A 22,417-nucleotide genomic window follows, 5' to 3' on the forward strand; every position below is an offset into this window, starting at 1 on the left:
ACCAGCTGTGTGGCTGGATTGAAGAGTTTTTAGCAAACAGAACTCAGCATGCTGCTCTCAATGGAGAGACGTCTACAAACGTTAAAGTAACTTCTGGCGTGCCACAGGGGAGTGTTATGGGACCATTGCTTTTCACAATATATATAAATGACCTAGTAGATAGTGCCGGAGTTCCATGCGGCTTTTCGCGGATGATGCTTTAGTATACAGAGAAGTTGGAGCATTAGAAAATTGCAGCGAAATGCAGGAAGATCTGCAGCGGATAGGCACTTGGTGCAGGGAGTGGCAACTGGCCCTTAATATAGACAAATGTAATGTATTGCGAATACATAGAAAGAAGGATCCTTTATTGTATAATTAATTGATAGCGGAACAAACACTGGTAGCAGTTACTTCTGTAAAATATCTGGGACTATGCGTGCGGAACAATTTGAAGTGGAATGATCATATAAAATTAATTGTTGGTAAGGCGGGTACCAGGTTGAGATTCATTGGGAGAGTCCTAAGAAAATGTAGTCCGTCAACAGAGGAGGTGGCTTCCATAATGCTTGTTCGACCTATACTTGAGTATTGCTCGTCAGTGTGGGATCCGTACCAGGTCGGGATGGCAGAGGAGATAGAGAAGAGCGGCGCGTTTCGTCACAGGGTTATTTGGTAACCATGATAGGGTTACGGAGATGTTTAGCAAACTCAAATGGCAGACTATGCAAGAGAGGCGCTCAGCATCGCGGTGTAGCTTGCTGTCCAGGTTTCGAGAGGGTGCGTTTCTGCGTGAGGTATCGAATATATTGCTTCCCCCTACTTATACCTCCCGAGGAGACCACGAATGTAAAATTAGAGAGATTCGAGCGTGCGCGCACGGAGGCTTTCAGGCAGTCGTTCTTCCCGTGAACCATACGCGAGTGGAACAGGAAAGGGAGGTAATGACAGTGGCACGTAAAGTGCCCTCCGCCACACACCGTTGGTTGGCTTGCGGAGTATAAATGTAGATGCAGATGTAAATGTAGATGGTTGGAGTCGATGACTCTTGCTGTTGCTAGCGACAGAACATAGATACAGTGTTGTGTCCCCCTTGTCAGTTACATGCGTACAGGTTGGCCTGTGCTGGGGTGACTGACCTTGCGAGCAGAGCGCGGCGCAGACGCAGAGTGCAGCCGCCAGCAGCAGCGGCGCTCTCGGGCGACCCATCACGTGCGCAGCCAGGTAGCAGACTGCACGGGCCCCGCCGCAGGCGCAGCCTCTGCCCTGCCGCAACGCCACGACGCTGCGGCCTCTCCTTATGGCCTCTGCCAAGGACACCGCGGCTTGCTAGCTGCAATAGCCTCCCACTTCCAGATACTCTCACCTTTCAGCACACTAACAGAGCACACCCTGTGACTCTTGTGACTCGACAATATGGTAACACAAAACACATATTACGATACCTCATACGCCGTAGGGAAACAGCTAACATTCCAGTCGTCTCCAAATGGATGAATATAAGCCCTGTATGATTTGCAGTTCTTTACAGACGAATGGAAAACTTATTAGAAGTCGATCTTGGGGAAGATAAGTTTGGATTCCGTAGAAATATTGGAACACGTGAGGCAATATTGACCCTACGACTTATCTTAGAAGCTAGATCTAGGAAAGGCAAACCCACATTTCTAGCATTTGTAGACTTAGAGAAAGCTTTTGACAATGTTGACTGGAATACTCTCTTTCCATTTTTTTAGGTGGCAGGGGTAAAATGTAGGGAGCGAAAGGCTACTTACAATTTGTATAGAAACCAAATGGCAGTTATAAGAGTTGAGGGGCATGAAAGGGAAGCAGTGGTTGGGAAGGGAGTGAGACAGGGTTGTAGCCCCTCCCCGATGTTATTCAATCTGTATATTGAGCAAGCAGTTAAGGAAACAAAAGAAAAATTCGGAGTAGGTATTACAATCCATGGAGAAGGGATAGAAACCTTGAGGTTTGCCGATGATATTGTAATTCTGTCAGAGACAGCAAAGGACTAGGAAGAGCAGTTGAACGGAATGGATAGTGTCTTGAAAGGAGGATATAAGATGAACATCAACAAAAGCAAAATGAGGCTAATTGCATGTAGTCGAATTAAGTTGGGTGATGCTGAGGGTATTAGATTATGAAATGAGGCACTTAAAGTAGTAAAGGAGTTTTGCTATTTGGGGAGCAAAATAACAGATGATGGTAGAAGTAGAGAGGATATAAAATGTAGACTGGCAATGGCAAGGAAAGCGTTTCTGAAGAAGAGAAATTTGTTAACATTGAGTATAGATTTAAGTGTCAGGTAGTCGTTTCTGAAAGTATTTGTACGGAGTGTAGCCATGTATGGAAGTGAAACATGGACAATAAATAGTTTAGACAAGAAGAGAATAGAAGATTTCGAAATGTGGTGCTACCTGAAGATTAGATGGGTAGATCACATAACTAATGAGGATGTATTCAATAGGATTGCGGAGGACAGAAGTTTCTGGCACAACTTGACTAGAAGAAGGGATCGGTTGGTAGGACATGTTTTGAGCCATCAAGGTATCACCAATTTAGTATTGGAGGGCAGTGTGGAGTGTAAAAATCGTATAGGAAGACCAAGAGATGAATACACTAAGCAGATTCGGAAGCATTTGGGTTGCAGTATGTACTGGGAGATGGAGAAGCTTGCACAGGATAGAGTAGCATGGACAGCTGCATCAAATCAGTCTCAGGACTGAAGACGATAACAACAATAACATGGTTTGCATATCGTAGTAAAGCAGTCACAGTTTTACAGGATACTGAACAACATAAGGTCAAATAAAGCAGCTGGGGTAGATTACATAGCGTAGGAGTCGGTTGAATTCGACGGAGGTGAGAAAAGAGAAGGCTATCCGAGGCAGCGTCAAAAATATATGACACGCGTAAGATACCATTCATTATATTTTGAGGAACACATTGTCATTTGTTTAACGAAGAAGGACATGCGGATGAAAGTGAAAATTGTTGGGCTGTTAGTCTGACAATTCATGCTCGTATCCAGCTGACCACAATAATATAGAACAGATGAGAAATATAGAATCACCGTGTAGACGACGATCAGTTTTTGATTCACCAACCAAGATACCAGTGTACTAAATCTAACGTTGTTCTTCGTAGTAGAAAACAGCCTGAAGAAAATGTACACAATCCTTAGAAGGTTGGAGGTTAAGTGCAGAGAGTGAGAGAGAGACGAATAAGCGGCCAAGAAAGACAAATCCGTGCCACTGTTGTTCAACTTGTACGGTCGGGAACCCAAAAATGGAAAAAGGAAAAAGGAAAAAGTTCAGTGGGGACAGATAGCGATGTTATGGATCGTAAATTATACAGCCCTTCTGATTGGATGGGCAAGAGACTTAGAAAACCAGTTGAGTGAAGTGAACAATGTATCTATGTCTGTAAATTTATTAAGATAAGGACGAGGGTGATGTAGCGTTGCAGAATGGAGAATAACTACTTGTTTAACATCAGAATTTGGAACGACACGTTATCCGAAGAAATGCAACAATTCTCCTATCTGGGAAGCAAAATTAAAAAGAATGGCCAAAGTAAGAAAGATAACAGAAGCAAATTTCATTGGTGAAGAAATCCTTCAATATTAAAAAAAAAACTAATAATAAATAAAATAAGAAACACTGTTGGTACCGTATACTGTTATGAAACTCCAGAAGAAATTTGTGAATGTCTCGACCTCATCGTTTTACAGAAGTGAAAAGTGGATCTTCGGAAAATCCTGAGAATAGGAAACTGGAAGCATTTCAAGTGTGTTGCTGTGTAAGAACGTTTAAAAATATGAAATGAATAAGTTCTACATATTGGAGGGAGGAAGAAGTTTATGGAAAATCCTCAACAGAAGAAGGGACAGACTAACAGAGTATCCGCTGAGACATTCGCTATTAGTAAAGGTTAAGCTGAGTCAGGCAGGAGCAATAGGGAAAGAATAGTGGTAGCTATATTAGAATATCCAAAGAGGTTACAGACGTTTTTGGATGTAGTAGATGTGTAGAGACAAAATGATTATTGGAGGAAGTGACAAGAAATGGTGACCCAGTCGGAAGGCTTATGATTTCAGAGAAAACCCGTAACGCGATGTACAGCGGTTTCATAAGCAACCCGTCTTGTACACAACGTAGTTTGCATGAATCGCACCAATAAACCGAACCCTGTCATTTTATTTATCTTCCACTCAGTCCGCGTAATCATTCCACTTCGTACCCCAACATAGGTAAACCGAGGTGAACAGCTGTACTGGGAAGCTGTTTCCTGTCACCTGCCTTTCGTTCTCGACTTCGTATTTTAAAGGAAACGTCAAAGAACAGGGAATACAATAGGCACATAGTGCACTAAGTGAGGAAGGACAGCAGTTGTGAAGCAAGTTCAATTGTCTATGTTTCTCCCTAGAATTCGAAATTCAAATAAATCCACAAGACGGATAAGTGGAGAAAATCCCAATATCTCTCGCTGAAGGAACAAACGAAGCTTACGCAAACAGCATAGATATGTCTCTTCAATTGCGTGTTTCGTTAAAAGGTGAAACGGGCAGGATAAAACAATTTTATGAACGCTTAATCAGAACCGAGCCAGTATCATGTTATTAATACTGTAACCGAGACAAGCCTTCAAGCTATGGAGAAATGCGAACAGGTATAGTTTTTCTTAATTTTTCTCGGGAAATCAGCATGTTTTATAGCAAGTGTTGAATAAATGAACTGTAAATTTCAGTACCAAGAACACAATGTTGTGTAACTCGAATGTTCTGTACTGGTGATAGCTTCTCTTCAGTATACGTAACTAAGTGGTTCTAGCAATTATGGTACATTAGACGAAGCCGGTACTCCTAGCATAAGACATATCTCATACTTTCAAGTTCTTATTCTGGGGTGTGGTTAAAGTTAAAAGGTGTGGCAAAAATTCCCGAAAATATTAAACAGCCGTCCATAATTTCTGTCTCCATGTTCGAGACAGCCTGTTAACAGAGAAATGTAATGAATATAAAAAAGTGAAAAACCCCAAAAGAATTCTAAAACAGACATCCGCGAACTTCTTACTTTGCTAAACGTTACCCTGCACGGGTATTCATGCTACTGCATGCATGCCTAATATGTTCCAAAACTCCTCGCCTAAAAACGGTACTTTCCAGTGCTTATGCCTCGTACTGTGCTTCTCATAAAAAGGTAGGGTGAAGTATTTTGGATAGCCTTTAGGCTAGAGACCATCTGCATACATAACAGAAGGATTGTCTTAGTGTCACTGTCCTATAGTACAGGGTCCATTGGAGATAATCGGTTGGTTCTTTTTGCATTTAATGCGGTCTATGGCGAGCTAGTTGGGGCTTAAGGAGGCACTATTAGTTCTTGGGTGGGCCGCGGAAAAGCCCATAAAAAGAGATTCTTTAATACATTTTTGCCGTCACTGACGGACCAAAATCCAGCCGAGGATTACAAGACGGCTATGCACAGCCAATACCTGTAATTGTTACAATGTATTCCTAAGATCTGATATCGAAGAATCTTGAATTTTTTTTCGTATCTTTATCCGTTGCCGAGATGCAGGTAAAGTACACACCTAAAATTCAGCGTGAGACGAAAGCGTACTGTACTTTATAAAGTGACATACCACAGAGAAATATGCTGTAAAGTGTCTCCGTTATCATCTGGGAAGTCCATGTTCTAGTACTGAACAACATGCAAATATTTTTTGTGCGTAAAATCCAGTCTAAGATGTGAGATTAGTTTTGCGTTATCTCGGTTTCATGTAAGTAAACTATATAAATTTTTCTGACCAATGCATTTGTTTTCGTATGAGTTACATGCCCGGGTGATGAAGGTAAAAGAATGGAACCAGAGGAAAAATTCTCCCATTGGAGCAGAAAAATGCGAATAAGTTCTTGTTTGTTTAAAAGACACTGACTGAAAAGTGGGCCACCAGCACCCTCCTTATGTCTTCCTCAGTATCGTTAAAAATGTTCCAAAAAATTTTGGTATGAGAACATATTTGTGCTTTTTTTTATTCTGAGATAGTTCAGCGACAGTGGTAAAGAGACGAAAAAGGTAGGAAGGTAGTACATAGTAGTTGTGTTATACAAAGAGCGAAGGAGACAATGGCAGTGTGAGACAAAGAGAGGAACATAGCGGCAGTGGAACGTAGTTGATAGTGACAGAACAGTGGCAGGAAAAGTGTTATGGAGACAATGCCAGTGGAGAAGGAAGTAAGAGGAAGAGAAACAATAAGAGACAGAGTATATAAAAATGACAAGAGGAAGATAGAAATACTGACAATGAGAAAAGACAGCAGCAGTAGGAAGGAATGACATATCAGTAGTAAGAGAGAGCAAGAGGGAGATAGTGACAGGTGACAGGGGATTTTAGTAGTTCGACAGAATGGACCGTGGCTGTGACGTAAGAGACAATGGCAGGGAAACACAAAGACATAATGACGATGAGTTGGGCTGAAGGAGTGAGTGAGAAAGGGCAGCTGAGCGACTTGCAGCAATGGACTAGTGGGTGTAAGAGAGTTACCGTTAATGGAGCTTGTGGAAGTTTGAGGTGAGTTGCATGTTGATAAAAGCGCGAATAAGTTCTCATGCCAAAATTCTTTGGAAAATTTTTAAAGGTGCTGAGGAATGTAGAATGAGGCAGGTGATACACCACTATTCAGTCAGTGTCTTTTAAATAAACAGGAACATATTTGCATTCTTTGTTCTCCGATACGAGATTTTCTCTGCTGGTAATCTTTAGCCAGTATCGTTAGTGAAATACAGTATTTTTACTTTGCAAACAACACATAGTACCATTTTAATCAAGGTTTCAATTGAATTTCATGAGTTAAGTAAATTTGATTTGTGTACAAATATCAACCAAAACTCTGTTTCTGTAATACTGGAGATATATATTTTACACGCCCATGCAATGAGAATTAATATCTGAAATTCTGTTAAGAGTTTAAAACCCGTAATACTGAGCCAGGTTTCGCAGTGATAAGGTCCCTGAATCCGCTTTCGTGAAGGAAACTGTTAGGTCCTCGTGACAAGTCGCGCATTAGGTTTCCTGCGGTTTTCTTAAGTCATTAAAGGCATGCAATTTCCGTGCCCTATTGTCAACCAGAGGCGTGTTAACCTCCTGATCTTCTGTTCTCTATAAAATAATAAAGGCGGAGTACGTCCATGGATATATGAAGTTCTCAGCCTTCCATCTCACCTTAGTCATGACCGTAATTCACCGTACTTAATGAGCTCCTCTCCTCTGTAAGTGAAACAGTATTAAAGAGTACATTGAGAAATTCGTGTTCCTTGAATTATAGTCTTTCGGTACATTTGAACATTGCTGTATATAACATTATGTGGTAACGCCTCCCAAGCACAGAGCATCCTACCACTGAGATGTGAAATGACCTGTTGTGTTTATTGAGATCATTTATTTTACCCAGGCACTTTCTATGAGGCCTTCGTACGTCTGTCGAAGAGTTCATCTTCAGTCCGCTTAGAAAATCAGAATACTTGTGCTGGTTGCTAGTAAATAACACAGATAACATTACGTCCTATAGCATTAGAAGATAATGAAAGCAATAGAGATACCGTGAATGTCATGAATGATGACGTTTCCGTTCGTTGAATATAGGGAACCATGACGATATGTTGTGTGGTTTTGTTTAGAATGACCTTTGATCTGGCCCTTCACTTCGATTTCAGTGAGACACGGTGGTGAAATATTATTCCTGCCTTGATGTTTCAGCTAGCATAGCATTCTCCTATTCAAACAAGCCATTAACTGCTGCGTCGAATCTTCTCCAATCGTAGTGTTTATAAATGTGAAGGTAGAGGTGGTGTAGTACATGCCTCTTAGGCTATGTGTTCTCAATATCCAATCTCCAACAGTCCCGCAGTCCTATCATCGATATGTCTTCGTTCCATGAGCTGTTGTTGTTTAAGCTAAGGACTTACGGATGTCACAACTAATTTCATTCATAGAACAGACCTGTGCATGTGGTTTTCCGAACAAATAAACAGACACATTGAGTGAATCTCTATACTGTCGGAACCAATTTTGTTGCTGTCGTTGTGTCGTTGTTGTTTGAGAAGCTTTTAACAACAAAGGCTTTAGCACTGTTTTAAACGTTTAAGAAAACATGGTCTTCATCTACTATATCGTTATCACGTATCTTTTATTTAGACCAGTTTCCGTCTTTCTCACTTCGTCCTGGGCTCATGTGTTCCGGGTGAAATACCTACCCACTGTAAAGGTTTTGACGTTAATGACGCCGTAAATTCATCTGTCGTGTTATTGTGTAATATAATTTACCCTTCCTCGTGCAAATTTAATTATATCAACACTGATACAAAACTACATTACGTTACCATGAAAGTGTGTAGATTAAAAACATCGTGTATCTACTACATGCGTAAGGCCTAACGACAGTGGACCTATTGAATCTATCGACATCAGTCATCTGCGCTCATTCATGACGCCATTACAATGTCAGGCATAAAACACTGGGTGGCTATAATTAAAGTGCAGCTACTCACAAAGGTCCAGTGTATGCCAGCGAAAGTTGGTAGATATACTAACGCGTTAATTCGAAATCGATTTACGCTGGGAAAAACATTTGTTCCACAAGGTGCAAATGTGGCGCTGCGAAAGCAAAAAGGCGTATAGAAATGTTTCCATATGTAATGGATTAGGAAAGGGACGTAGCAGAAAAGATCAACCAAATGAGAAAGGCATAATATCGATTTTACTATTATCTGTCAATTATACTATTTATTCAATATGAGCACCAGAGACTTTTACTAGATGCTGTACAGCGCAAATTTCGTACGTGGTGGTGAAAAACGGAAATAATTTTTTTTCCAGTGTCAGTCCGTTCCACATTAACGCATTAACATATCTATCATACGATAATTACTACCCACAATGGTCGTCTGTGAGTAGCTGCACTTTAATAATAACCATCCGTTACTTATGGGTACTGAAAATGCTTAAAATAGTCTAATAACAAGAAGTAAAATTACTCTTGTGATAAGACATTAGTTGTCTTCGCCACTGCACCAGCAAACGGTTACCTTCCAGCTTAACCTTGAGCTCGGGCTATTGCCAGTGATCTTTATCGTCTCTCTTTGTGCACATATGATGTCACACGGCACAAAATCATTACGTCACTGACCAGGGTTAAGTTCTGGTGTTGGGATGTTCTATACAGTGCATTGCGAGACGCTCTTTAGTACTAGGCTGTTACTTTTACTCGTTTCACATAAAGGCAAACCATGAATTTATTAGTATGGACAACGCCCTCACATTTAATGTCATTATTGCTTGTTGGCTTCACACAGTGTCATCAATAAATCATTTAAGTTTCCCTAAAATATCCTGGCTATGTATTATTTCTATCGATTATTTTTTGTCAGTCTCTAATTTCCTTATTGTGAGACATGGCCATTTATACTGAGCCTAAAAATCGTTTTCACTGTTATAGCTTGAAAGGGACTGTGACTACAAAAATCGAATACAGACAAAAACATTAAAAAAACATTTCTTTCGAGTCGTCAGTCTTCTGGTTGTTTTGATGCTGCACGCCTCGAATTCCTCTCCTGTGCCAATCATTTCATTTAATCTGCTGGAGTCCCTGTCTTCCTCCACAGGTTTTACCCTGCACAGCTCCCTCTAGTATGATGGCAGTTATTCCCTCATGTCTTAACAAATGTTCTATCATTCCGTTCCTTCTTTTGTCAGTGTTTTCCAGATATTCCTTCAATCGCCGATTCTGGGGAAGAATCTTCTCATTCCTTATCTTATCAGTCCCCCTTAAATTTCAACATTCTTCTGTAACGCCACGTCGCAGATGTTTCTATTCTCTTCTGTTCCGGTTTCGTAACAGTCCATGTTTCACAACCACACCTTGCTGTTCTCTAAATGTACATTCTCAGAAATTTCTTCCTAAAATTAAGGCCTATTTGTTATATTAAGAGACTTCTCTTGGCCAGGAATGCCATTTTTGAAGTGCTCGTCTGCTTTCTATGTCTTCCTTGCTTCGTCCATCATGGATTATTTTGCTGCCTAAGTAGCGGAATTCCTTAACTTTGTCTACTTCGTAATCCTCACCTCCTATGGAAAGTTTCTTTTTATTCTCATTTCTGGTACTTTTCATTACTTTCGTCTTTCCTTTATTTACCTTCAATCAAGATTCTATACTCGTTGCACTGTTCATTCCACTCAACAGATCCTGTAATTATTTTTTCACTCAGGATAGCATAAGCGAGTCGCAGCGTTAATACCGTTTCAACCTGAAATTTAATCCCACTCTTTAAACTTTCGTTTATCTCCGTCATTGCTTTTTGATATATAAATTGAACAGTAGGGATGAAAAACGTAGTCCCTAACTCAGACCGTTTTTAATACGTGCACTTCTTTCTTGCGTTTGCGCTGTTATTGTTCCCTCTTGCTTCTCGTGCATGTTTTCTATTACCCATATTTCTCTATAGCTCATCCCTATTTTTCTCAGAATTTCGAACAATGTGTCTTGATTTGTCATCAGTCTTTCTTCCATAATCAAGCGCAGGGTTGTAACTGCCTCTCTGGTGCCTTACGGTTCCAAAATGCAAACTGATCGTCATCTAATAGATCTTCAATTTTCTTTCCATTCTTCTGTACATATATAAGACATATGGAAAGTGAAAACTGCTTGCCTCACCACGTGTATTACAAACGATTCTGCTTGTAATGTATGCGCACTCTGAAATAGATTCACTGATACACTTCATCGTCGACAGTGAGACTAATATCAAAATGAACACTTTTAGACATTACTTATAGTTTAGGCAGGAATGAAAGAAGTAATTTCATATCTTAACTGAAACTGATATACAAAATTAAATGTTAGAAAAGTGGTAATCAGGAAACGACGATTTAGTTCCGCGGTTAATTATTATTTAGAGACAATAGGAGATTGCCTCAAAGTTGTAACTCAAGTTGTAACTCTGAATACATAATAATCATTAAAACTTCAATGACAAAATAGTCAGCTGCAGTCTACAGCTAATCCTTAGCCAACTGAACCATAACAGCACGTCATTTTGCTAAACTCATCTTGCCATTGGGTCTCCAGTACTGCCAACTCTACACCCATAGTGCTGTGGGATTTGATACAGTTCTAAAGAAACCAAAGGTAAAATGAATATCAGATATGACGCATGTCCTACTAGCGCAATGAGAAAAGCACACACCGTGAAGGTACGTGTCCCGGCTAGAGTCACAATCCAGAAAGCAGTTTTGTGCACAGTTCTCACTAACTGTCGGGGTAAAACTATTCAATTTCAGTGCCTTATGTGACGCTCACGACTTCCACAGTACCTTCAATTTCATCTCATAGTTCCCTTAGGACATTCTTAAATGCACAATGACAGTATATGTTGTATACCTGTACACTGTATTACCGTAAAACATTATCAGTTCATGAAATAACGTCAAAATAAAAAAAAGTAAAGGTATTTCAAAGTATCCCTACTTCGCTGTTTCAATGCGTTGTTTGGCACAGTTATTCTTTACTAGTACTGTCAACAAACCGTAGTCATCTCACGCAGTATAATCGGAAACAGAAATTGCAGACTATACTGAGCAAGTTGGTAGAACATGAGAACAAATAAGACTTCGTGATTCGCCGCAAAGAAGCTTTGTGCGTCATAAGAGGGCCAGTGAGCAGGCCGTTTCTGCGCGCTGCCACATACTTGGCAGCTGTGTGTTCTCAACGAATTACCCGTAGAGATGAGAGAATCGGTGCCGTATGTGTTTTCTTGTTCGAACGGCAGCGCTAAAAACGTGACTAATGCACCCTACCCTGCCCCATCCCGTTAATCAATTAGTGGCGGTACCAGCATGATGTCAGTCGCTGGAGGTAGCGTCGACATTACCACAGCAAAAAGTCGCACTGCGCTGTTTACTCCTGCGTTTTTCATAAAGAGGCGTTAACCAAAATAGTGAACTTGATTCCGCCGCAGGAGAAAGCAAACGAAACAGCTCCTCTAGTAAATATGGGGGCAGAGGGATCATAAAGTACTTTGAAATAAATGAAAATCCTACATATGAAAAGTGTTGAGGTAAAATCTTCCGTCATAGTATAATACCAGCAGCTAAATATTAATTAAAAAAGGGAAGTCCTGAAATATTTATCGAGTGCAACACTTAATTTAGTACTTGCAGAGAGTTATTAATACTGACGTTGCGAATGGAAGCGTACCAAAAAATAATGTAAAAATGAAAATTGATAAACTGATAGCTATGTTACGGCAATGTGGTTTCACAGGTAATGTACCGGAGAAAGGGCGAGAAAGAGAGACGTGTGTATGTGGGAGCAGCAAGCATACTGACCTTAGATAAAAGAAAGGTTACTCAAAGAAGTGATGAATCCACGTAGAGAGGGTGCGCAGCCAAATGTCATTTAGAGTTACTCTGCACTATCAGGTGGAAGGAAGAAGAAAATTAGGAGACCAAAGTGGTGATGGATTTGACGGGAGCAAAGCTAAAGCTGTAAAGAACTTTGTGGTCTTCTCATTGACAGCAGATAAATCATGGGCTCATTGAGTATTCAGAACGACCGATAGTGTGCAATCCCTATAAAACAGTTTTGTTGACTTGATTCCCAAGTCAATTCCTTTGGCTCTCTCACGTTTAAAGAACCGTCTATTTGCTCTTGTCCCTTAATAATTACAGACCATAATCCCATCTATTCAGTCCCAAAGCGAGCCGAACTGTTTGCACGTCCTCCTTTGGGCTAGGAAATCGTGTAGTCTTGTTATTGGTCTACGTTAACTGAATGATCACTAAGCTCAATTATTTCTGACATGAATTGCAGTTGCCTCACCAGCGCTACTGTGTGTCCCTACGTACATAGCCGCAACTGGAAAGCGGGTGCTTTTCAGGTGGCAAATAAACAGTGGCTGCCGTTTCACAGGAAAATCCGGTATGCCATTTGAGTACGACGTAATAGAAGTCACATTCAATGAACTTTGCAAAAATAGCTGTTTAGTGTAAACACCTGAAACATTAGGCAGCTCTGTCCCATCACCTCGTGTTCTCTTTTATCGGCACATCAACAACACGGCCTTAGCAATATACTGCAAGCTTGTGCTCTGTAATATGTAAATCTTCCTTTGATACTAAATAACTTTGTTTCTATAGGCTTTCGGGTCATCCGACAGTACCCCCACTATGACATTTATTTATTTATTGAATATGATCAGATTATAGCCTTCAGGTCCTCTCATACATGGGGCAGCGTTTTACAAATATAATACTTTTTACATCACGGTTAAAGAATGACAGTTATTTTAACGCGGGACATAGCATTGAAATAGTAGTAATAGAGTTAAAGATTATAAATGTATGACATCAGTTTATCTTATAAAACTTGCAGTAGCAGTACTAATTAGATCTAAGAGCAGTAATACGAGGGATACTGTTACTGCCGCTAATGATAATGGTAACAATAGTGAGAGCAGAAGATACAAAGTTACAAGAACTTATTTGTGTACAAAAACGAGGTTTTATGAAATAGAGAGCTCTGAGATAGAGACAGTTCTGTAGAGAGGCTTTGGGAAGTCAGAAAGACATAGTGGGAAAGAAGAATACTTCAGTTATTGGGGTCAGCAGTTGTCACCTAGCGGCTCCGGCGGTGATGTGCAGTCTGCCGTCACGTACCATCAATTGGGTCCCCTGTGTTCGGCTTTCTAAGCGTGCGTGTGCTGTGAACCATCGACAGCCGTTAACTATATAGGATTCTGGCTGCAACAACTTGCATTGACGTTTTCCATACCGGGCGGTTGGTGCAAAGGGAATATTGAGAAAGTGAATACAATTTCTGGGAATACATGGAGGGAACGTCATAAGGTTCCCACAACTGAGCATATGACTGCACAGACAGAAATTCACAGGTGTCATAGGTAGCAAGTGCCTTGTAAAAAAGGGGAACTGTGATAGCCTCATCCTATTACTGCCTGTTATTAACAAGTGACATCACTTTATGACGCCTTTGATGAGCTGCTGTAAATATCGACTGGTATACCAGGGTTTCTTTACATAGGAGGTTGATTACGCAGCATAAGTTCAGGCTTCCACGAAAGCTGATGGCCAGATAAGATGAAAAAGGGGGGGCGGGGGGGTGGGGGGGGGCGATCCCTCGGAGGTTAGATGGCAGAGGGGCGAGTCATGCAATACAGTTGCACGTGAGTAATCCTTGCCATCGACAATATAACAGCACGACAGCAATTTTCGTAATTAATCGTTCAAAGATGACATGTACACCTGAACAAAAAAAGTGACACAAGTGCAAACACACACACTGACAACACAACGACATTCGTGGCAATTTGCAAATTGCGTTCAAAAGAATAATTGAATTATATTTTCCACATTACGAGGGCTTAGACTTATAGTTACTGATATACGTTTTCGTCTAAAGCTGTATAATGTGTGAAATGAGAGAGGATTATTTCGACGCCACTGTCTCTCATGCCACGCGAGATGACTTTATGAAAATAAGAACAATTTTATTAATTTTTCTTTTATTTATCGTTTGGAAATACACTCCTGGAAATGGAAAAAAGAACACATTGACACCGGTGTGTCAGACCCACCATACTTGCTCCGGACACTGCGAGAGGGCTGTACAAGCAATGATCACACGCACGGCACACCGGACACACCAGGAACCGCGGTGTTGGCCGTCGAATGGCACTAGCTGCGCAGCATTTGTGCACCGCCGCCGTCAGTGTCAGCCAGTTTGTCGTGGCATACGGAGTTCCATCGCAGTCTTTAACACTGGTAGCATGCCGCGACAGCGTGGACTTGAACCGTATGTACAGTTGACGGACTTTGAGCGAGGGCGTATAGTGGGCATGCGGGAGGCCGGGTGGACGTACCGCCGAATTGCTCAACACGTGGGGCGTGAGGTCTCCACAGTACATCAATGTTGTCGCCAGTGGTCGGCGGAAGGTGCACGTGCCTGTCGACCTGGGACCGGACCGCAGCGACGCACGGATGCACGCCAAGACCGTAGGATCCTACGCAGTGCCGTAGGGGACCGCACCGCCACTTCCCAGCAAATTAGGGACACTGTTGCTCCTGGGGTATCGGCGAGTACCATTCGAAACCGTCTCCATGAAGCTGGGCTACGGTCCCGCACACCGTTAGGCCGTCTTCCGCTCACGCCCCAACATCGTGCAGCCCGCCTCCAGTGGTGTCGCGACAGGCGTGAATGGAGGGACGAATGGGGACGTGTCGTCTTCAGCGATGAGAGCCGCTTCTGCCTTGGTGCCAATGATGGTCGTATGCGTGTTTGGCGCCGTGCAGGTGAGCGCCACAATCAGGACTGCATACGACTGAGGCACACAGGGCCAACACCCGGCATCATGGTGTGGGGAGCGATCTCCTACACTGGCTGTACACCTCTGGTGATCGTCGAGGGAACACTGAATAGTGCACGGTACATCCAAACCGTCATCGAACCCATCGTTCTACCATTCCTAGACCGGCAAGGGAACTTGCTGTTCCAACAGGACAATGCACGTCCGCATGTATCCCGTGCTACCCAACGTGCTCTAGAATGTGTAAGTCAACTACCCTGGCCAGCAAGATCTTCGGATCTGTCCCCCATTGACCATGTTTGGGACTGGATGAAGCGTCGTCTCACGCGGTCTGCTAGTCCAGCACGAACGCTGGTCCAACTGAGGCGCCAGGTGGAAATGGCATGGCAAGCCGTTCCACAGGACTACATCCAGCATCTCTACGATCGTCTCCATGGGAGAACAGCAGCCTGCATTGCTGCGAAAGGTGGATATACACTGTACTAGTGCCGACATTGTGCATGCTCTGTTGCCTGTGTCTATGTGCCTGTGGTTCTGTCAGTGTGATCATGTGATGTATCTGACCCCAGGAATGTGTCAATAAAGTTTCCCCTTCCTGATCCAAGGAATTCACGGTGTTCTTATTTCAATTTCCAGAAGTGTACATATGCAATTTACAGGAGTATTTGCACAGTACAAAAGAAATAGGTATTTATACATAACAAAAGGAATGTACAAGAGTTATGGTCACTAATTGTATCACAAAATGATATCCAAAGAGTCTCTCCTACCTAGTGCTGTTGGCGAGGCGTCGATTACGTCGTTCCAGCTTCCATTAAAACATTCCTCTAAAGTGTGTCCAACAGACTTGTTCTGCTGCTCCATAGTCGCACAATGGGGAGTCTGAGAGTCCCAATTTCTACTTGAAGGACTTAGTTCTTCCATGTCCACGTCGGATTCTGTTCAGCACGCACCTGGTTCTTCTAGGTAGTTGGAAGCCTGGTGTGCATGTAGGCTCTTCGAGGCCGCGGTGAAGTATGCTAGTGTTGTTTTCCCATGTCTCACTCCATACACCTTCAATCCTGAATGGTTCGGGTTCTCGAGCTGTCCAGAATGGTTTTCTTGATTTGAGACGCATGCAGGGTGGACTGAGTAGCATTTCCTAGGCGGGTAGCTTTTGGGAAAGCTTTCTGTTATTAATCTTTTCCCGTTCGCGGGTCGGTGCTTCTTGTCGTCTCAAATGTGGTGAGGCGATTCTACTGAGAGCAGACAGTCGAGGTAGTGGGGTTGATATCTTGGTGCTCGCTACAATTCTCAGGGTGCCATTCAGCTGTACGTCACCCTTTGTATTGTATTGTGTGGAAATGGGGACCTAGAAACGACGCAGAGGCTTCGGTCACGCTGTAGCCCTCAGTGGTTCACAACCACACAACAGGTTACAGCAGTCCCATACCGAACTCAGGGTTACACGTCAACCTTACTGGCATGCACACTCCTGCACCAGAAAGGTGCGCAATATTCAGCCACAGGATACACGAGAGATAAGGCCGCTGTACGGAGAGTGTCAGCTTGTGCACCCCACGAAGTTCCATCTGGTTTCCAGATAATGTCGTTCCTGGTCTTCAACTTTTCTGCTAGTAATGTGAGGTGAGTTCTGTACGTAAGTAATCGGTCCATTGTGATTCCAGGATACTTTGGATGATGGTTGTTTTATCTGATTGTTACAGAACGTGACATTTAGTGGCGGGTTTGCTAATCGGTTGTTGACGTGGAAAGTAGTCTCTTCAGTTTTTGTAGGGTTAGGGCATAAGCTCCAAATTCTGCAATAGTCACCAAGTACTCCAAGGTCTTGTGTGAGCACATTTTCTCCCTCCTCTAGGTGTTTGCTTTGATATGCAGTGGCGGTATCGTCAGCGCAGCAGAACTTCCTAGATATAGTTTCTGGCATGTCGCTTATGCACAGGTTAAAAAATAGTGCGGCCAGGACAGATCCTAGTGGTAGGCCGTTCTTACGTTTAGATGACTTCCTCGTTTTTTCATGAATACAGACTCGGAAATATTGGTTTTTCAGCATGTTGGACCGCAGTTGGTTCAAATGGTTCTGAGCACTATGGGACTTAACTTCTGAGGTCATCAGTCCCCTAGAACTCAGAACTACTTAAACCTAACTAACCTAAGGACACCACACACATCCATATCCGAGGCAGGATTCTAACCTGCGACCGTAGCGGTCGCGCGGTTCCAGACTGTAGCGCCTAGAACCGCTCGGTCACTTTGGCCGGCTGGACAGCAGTGCTCTTAGTCTTAAGCATGGAACAGTTCGCTTTAACTTTAACATTAGTCCATCTACCCCTACAGTGTCATAAGTAGCAGTTAGATCTACAAATGCTGCTGAAGTTTTCAGCTCTTTCTGGAAACCAGAGGCACGAAGTGAGCGCCAATACCTGCTCACAGCAGCTGCGGCTTCGAATGAAGCCTGCTTGGTAGGGAAGCACTTTACTGTCAACCGTTTGGTAGATCCTATTGTAGATTAGCCGTTCCAGTAGTTTGTAACAGACACTGAGAAAGGCAATTGGAAGAAGGCTCTAGAGACCGTCTTTCGGTTTTCCTAGTTTGAGGATTGCAAGGGTTTTTGCTGTCTTAAAATCTGCCGGTGCCTGACCTTTGCAAAACAAGTCTGTAAAGAATCTCTGTAGCCATGTCCTTCCACTTTTGCCAAGGGCTGTCCGCGGTGGCCTGCGGCTGTACGCGCTTCAGTCCGGAACCGCGCGACTGCTACGGTCGCAGATTCGAATCCTGGCTCGGGCAGGAATGTGTGTAATGTCCTTATGTTAGTTAGGCTTACGTAGTTCTAACAAGGGGATTCCACAACGTTTGGAACGCGGATTTACTGTAAACTTCGTACACTCGTAGTACTCCATGGCGACAACAAAATGTGTAAGCAGTAGCACGTACTTCTCAAGCGTTACTGAGAAAATCGCAAGATAATTTCGGTCGTCAAATATACATCTGTGCCTGGCCCTTTTCACCATGAAGCGGCGCCAGCCGATTGGTACCGGCACAGTAGCACAGCGTGTTCGGTCAGAGCGTTAGCTACTCTTTGTAATAAAAAAAATTAAAAAAATAAAAATAAAAAAACTGAGCGAACGGATCAACGAACAAGCTGAACGGGTGTCATCGGATGTCCGCCCTGAAAAAATTCAACGAACAATATAGAAAAAAAATGAAATTTTAAAAAATAGTGGTTGGTGTTCAAGCCCCCTAATCGCTGGATCGAGTTCCGTTCGTCAGTTGTTTTTTTTTCCAACACAGTCATTTTCTTTACTATTTATATTACAATTGATATAATGGAAAAATACGTGTAATCGGAAGAAAGTTTATTAAATTTACAATGGTTATTTGGCGGTCTACTAATTTTCATTATCGCAAATAGTATAATATTTATAACTATCGACTAGTAAACGACCTAAAGCATAAAGTGACACTAAAAATATGTGCTTGTCCGTATCTTCAAAAATTTCGTTTTTAATCGAAAGGAACGAGAGATTGCTTCTCGGATGAAGCTATTAAAATACACTCGATACTGCATAACCAATTATCAGCGCCGATTTTTAAGGAAATATTGCGTTATGCATGGTTTGCTTCCAAATTATCGTCTGTAAGAGAGGTTTCTGAAAATGTTAACGAGGTTTGTTTTTCCTCGGAAAACCTCAAAAGACATTGCGTATGCGGAAACATAGCATTTATTCAATGCAGCTGGTGCCGTTTAACTGTATGTTTTCCATGTTTTTACGAAAAATACCATACCGCAACTTGTACTCGTAATGCCGAAACCGACGTTTAATTGTACATCTCTCGAAAGCCGCCTGTGCCGGTCAAAACTTGGAGGTAACAGGTCGTTTCGGGCTCCTTAAAGGTATAAGGGATTTCTCAAATCACAGAGCATACATTTTCAGTATCACTTTATGCGTTTGGTCGTTTACTACTCGATAGTTATGAATATTATATTATTTGTGATATTAAAAATTAGTAGAATGCCAAACAACATTGCAATCCGAAAACAAAGGAAGTAGGTTACAGCGCGCTTGTTCGGCCAGTGCTTGAATACTGCTCAGCACTATGGGATCCGTACCAGATAGGGTTGATAGAAGAGATAGAGAAGATCCAACGGAGAGCAGCGCGCTTCGTTACAGGATCATTTAGTAATCGCGAAAGCGTTACGGAGATGACAGATAAACTCCAGTGGAAGACTCTGCAGGAGAGACGCTCAGTAGCTCGGTACGGGCTTTTGTTGAAGTTTTGAGAACATACCTTCACCGAGGAATCCAGCAGTATATTGCTCCCTCCTACGTATATCTGGCAAAGAGACCATGAAGATAAAATCAGAGAGAATAGAGCCCACACGGAGGCATACCGACAATCCTTCTTTCCACGAACAATACGAGACTGGAATAGAAGGGAGAACCGATAGAGGTACTCAGGGTACCCTCCGCCACACATCGTCAGGTGGCTCGCGGAGCATGGATGTAGATGTAGATGTAGATGTAGATGTAGATTTAATAAAAGTTCATCCGATTATACGTATTTTTCCCAATATATCAATTGTAATATAAACAGTAAAGAAAATGACTGTGTTGAAAATAAAGACGAATGGGACTCGATCCAGTGATTACGGGACGAACGGGACTCGATCCAGTAATTAATGGGCTTGAACGCTAACTACTTTTTTTTTTAATCTCTCTTTCCTTTATGTTGGTCGATGAACTTATTCGTGCCGGACGTCCGATGACTCTAACCCGTTCAGGTTCTTTGTTGATCCGTTCACTGTGGTTTTTTTCTATTACAGAGGGCAGCTAACCCTGTGACCGAGCACCCTGAGTTACCGTGCCGGCTCCACTCGGCTGCAGCCGCTTCGTGGTAGAAATGGCCACGCCCAGATATATATCTGACGACCGAAATTGCCGGCCTGTGGTGGCCGAGCAGTTCTAGGCACTACAGTCTGCAACTGCGCGACCGCTACGATCTCAGGTTCGAATCCTACCTCGGGCATGGATGTGTGTGATGTCCTTAGGTTAGTTCGGTTTAAGTAGTTCTAAGTTCTAGAGGACTAATGACCTCAGATGTTAAGTCCCATAGTGGTCAGAGCCATTTGAACCATTTTGCCAAGGTGGATGACAAATTATGGGAACACTCCATCTAGACCTGCTGCTTTCCTTCGCTTTAGGCATCTTATGGCTTTCTCAACTTCGCTGTCAGTAAAAGGAGAGCTGAAAGGTGACCCTCCGTCAGAAACAATAAAAATGTAGTTTTCAGAGCAGGTATTCATGTTGCGCAATATTCAGACTTACTTGCACCGTTAAAGATTCCCTTCAAATGTTCAGCGTTAACTGATGACACACGAATAGCTACAATGGCGATGTTAATGACAACTTCCACTACTGCAAAGACTTGAGACTTGCCAGTATTGGCATTAAACTTCTTGTTAGTTAAAGTGATGTACCGAACGGTGCCTCAAAACCTAGATTGGATCGTGTCAACATCGGGGTTTTATTTTGTGCAATATTATGATCATAGTTTACATGTAAGACATTTAAAAAGTTATCCTGCACAGGTATTACTTTTAGGTGATATCAGAATACAGAGTTCTTAAAGTAAGTACGTAATCAGTTACAAGAGCTGCCATCATAGAAGGAACCTACATGTGAATACTTCGTAACGCAGTTGTTAATAAATGAAGACATCATTTTTCTAAGCTGTTCCAGCGACTAGGTAAATGTTAAATGCATCTACTGGCTGGAATACTCTCTCTGAAATTCTTAAGGTAGCAAGGGCAAAGTAAGTATAACCTATACACACATCGGATGGAAATTATGAGAGTCGAGGGGCATGAAAGAGGAGCAATGGTTGAAAGGAGGGCGAGACAGGGTTGTAGCTTATCCCCAATGTTATTCAATTTGTATATTGAGCAAGCGGTAAAGGAAAAAAAATTGGAGTAGAAATTAAAGTCCATGCTGAAGAAATAAAAACTTTGAGGTTTGCCGATGACATTGTAATTCTGTCAGGAGAGGACTAGGAAGAGCAGTTGAATGGATGGGTGGTGTATTGACGGAAGGAACCAAGATAAACATCAACAGAAGCAAAATAAGAATATTCGAACCTAGTCGAATTGAACCTGTTGATGCTGAGGGAATTAGATTAGGAAACGAGACACTTAATATGATATATACGTTTTGCTATTTGAGCAGCAAAATAACTGGTGATCGCCGAAGTAGAGAGGTTGTAAAATGTAAACTGGCAATTGCAAGTAAAGTGTTTTCAATGAAGAGAAATTTGCTAGCATCGAATATAGATGGACTGGTTTGTTGCATCTCTCAGTGTTACTCTATCCTCTGCAAGTCTCTTCGTCTCCAAATAACTAATGCAACTTAAATCTTTCTTAATCTGCTTACTGTATTCATTTCTGTGGTTTACAACCCTTTCCCCACCCCCTTTCCCGGCACTTCCCTTCATAAAGAAACTGTTCAGCCCTTTATAGCTCAGAATGTGTCCCATCAACCAATCCCTTCTTACAGTCAGTGCGTATCAACAATTTTGTTTCGTCCCAACTTATGTTCAGTACCTCCTCATTATTTACGTGACATACCTGTCTGATCTACAGCATTCTTCTGTAGCACCTCATTTCAATAGCTTCTATTCTCTTCGTGTCTAAATTGTTTATCGCCCAAAACAATTTGTAAATTTTTTTGTTGGTAGCATGGGGGCTATGTAAGTATGCTGTTTAGGCTTTTATATTGGTAACACGACGTAGCGCTCTATGTGAGAATCACTGGCTGTGCTGTGTGCAGTCTGTGGCACAGATAGAAATTGACAGCTTTGCTGTGTTACATTGACATGTGTCACTTTAATTTGGTTTCCTCTAAAAAGTCAGTTAATACTTCATTGACAATTAAAAATTGTTAATCTTTAGAACTCCTATATCCACTTTAATGTCGAATACATCTATAACTTAAAACTGTTATTAAGTAATCTTCTATGAATGTGGGTAAACTTTGCCTAAGGAGATTACTCTTGAACTACCTC

General features: G+C 42.1%; 1 protein-coding gene across 1 annotated transcript in view; it reads right to left on the minus strand.

Moving 5' to 3' along the window:
• LOC126336201 (uncharacterized) overlaps positions 1-1,243 on the minus strand; it is an 88,003-nt gene extending 86,760 nt beyond the window's left edge. Inside the window, exon 1 of the mRNA XM_049999706.1 lies at positions 1,119-1,243. Coding sequence (XP_049855663.1) covers positions 1,119-1,188 — 70 coding nt within the window. The 5' untranslated portion in view covers positions 1,189-1,243. The remainder of the gene's footprint in view (positions 1-1,118) is intronic.
• Between the last annotated feature and the right edge of the window lie 21,174 nt (positions 1,244-22,417).

Source organism: Schistocerca gregaria, chromosome 2 (assembly GCF_023897955.1).
Source record: "Schistocerca gregaria isolate iqSchGreg1 chromosome 2, iqSchGreg1.2, whole genome shotgun sequence".
Taxonomy (NCBI): Eukaryota; Metazoa; Arthropoda; class Insecta; order Orthoptera; family Acrididae; genus Schistocerca; species Schistocerca gregaria.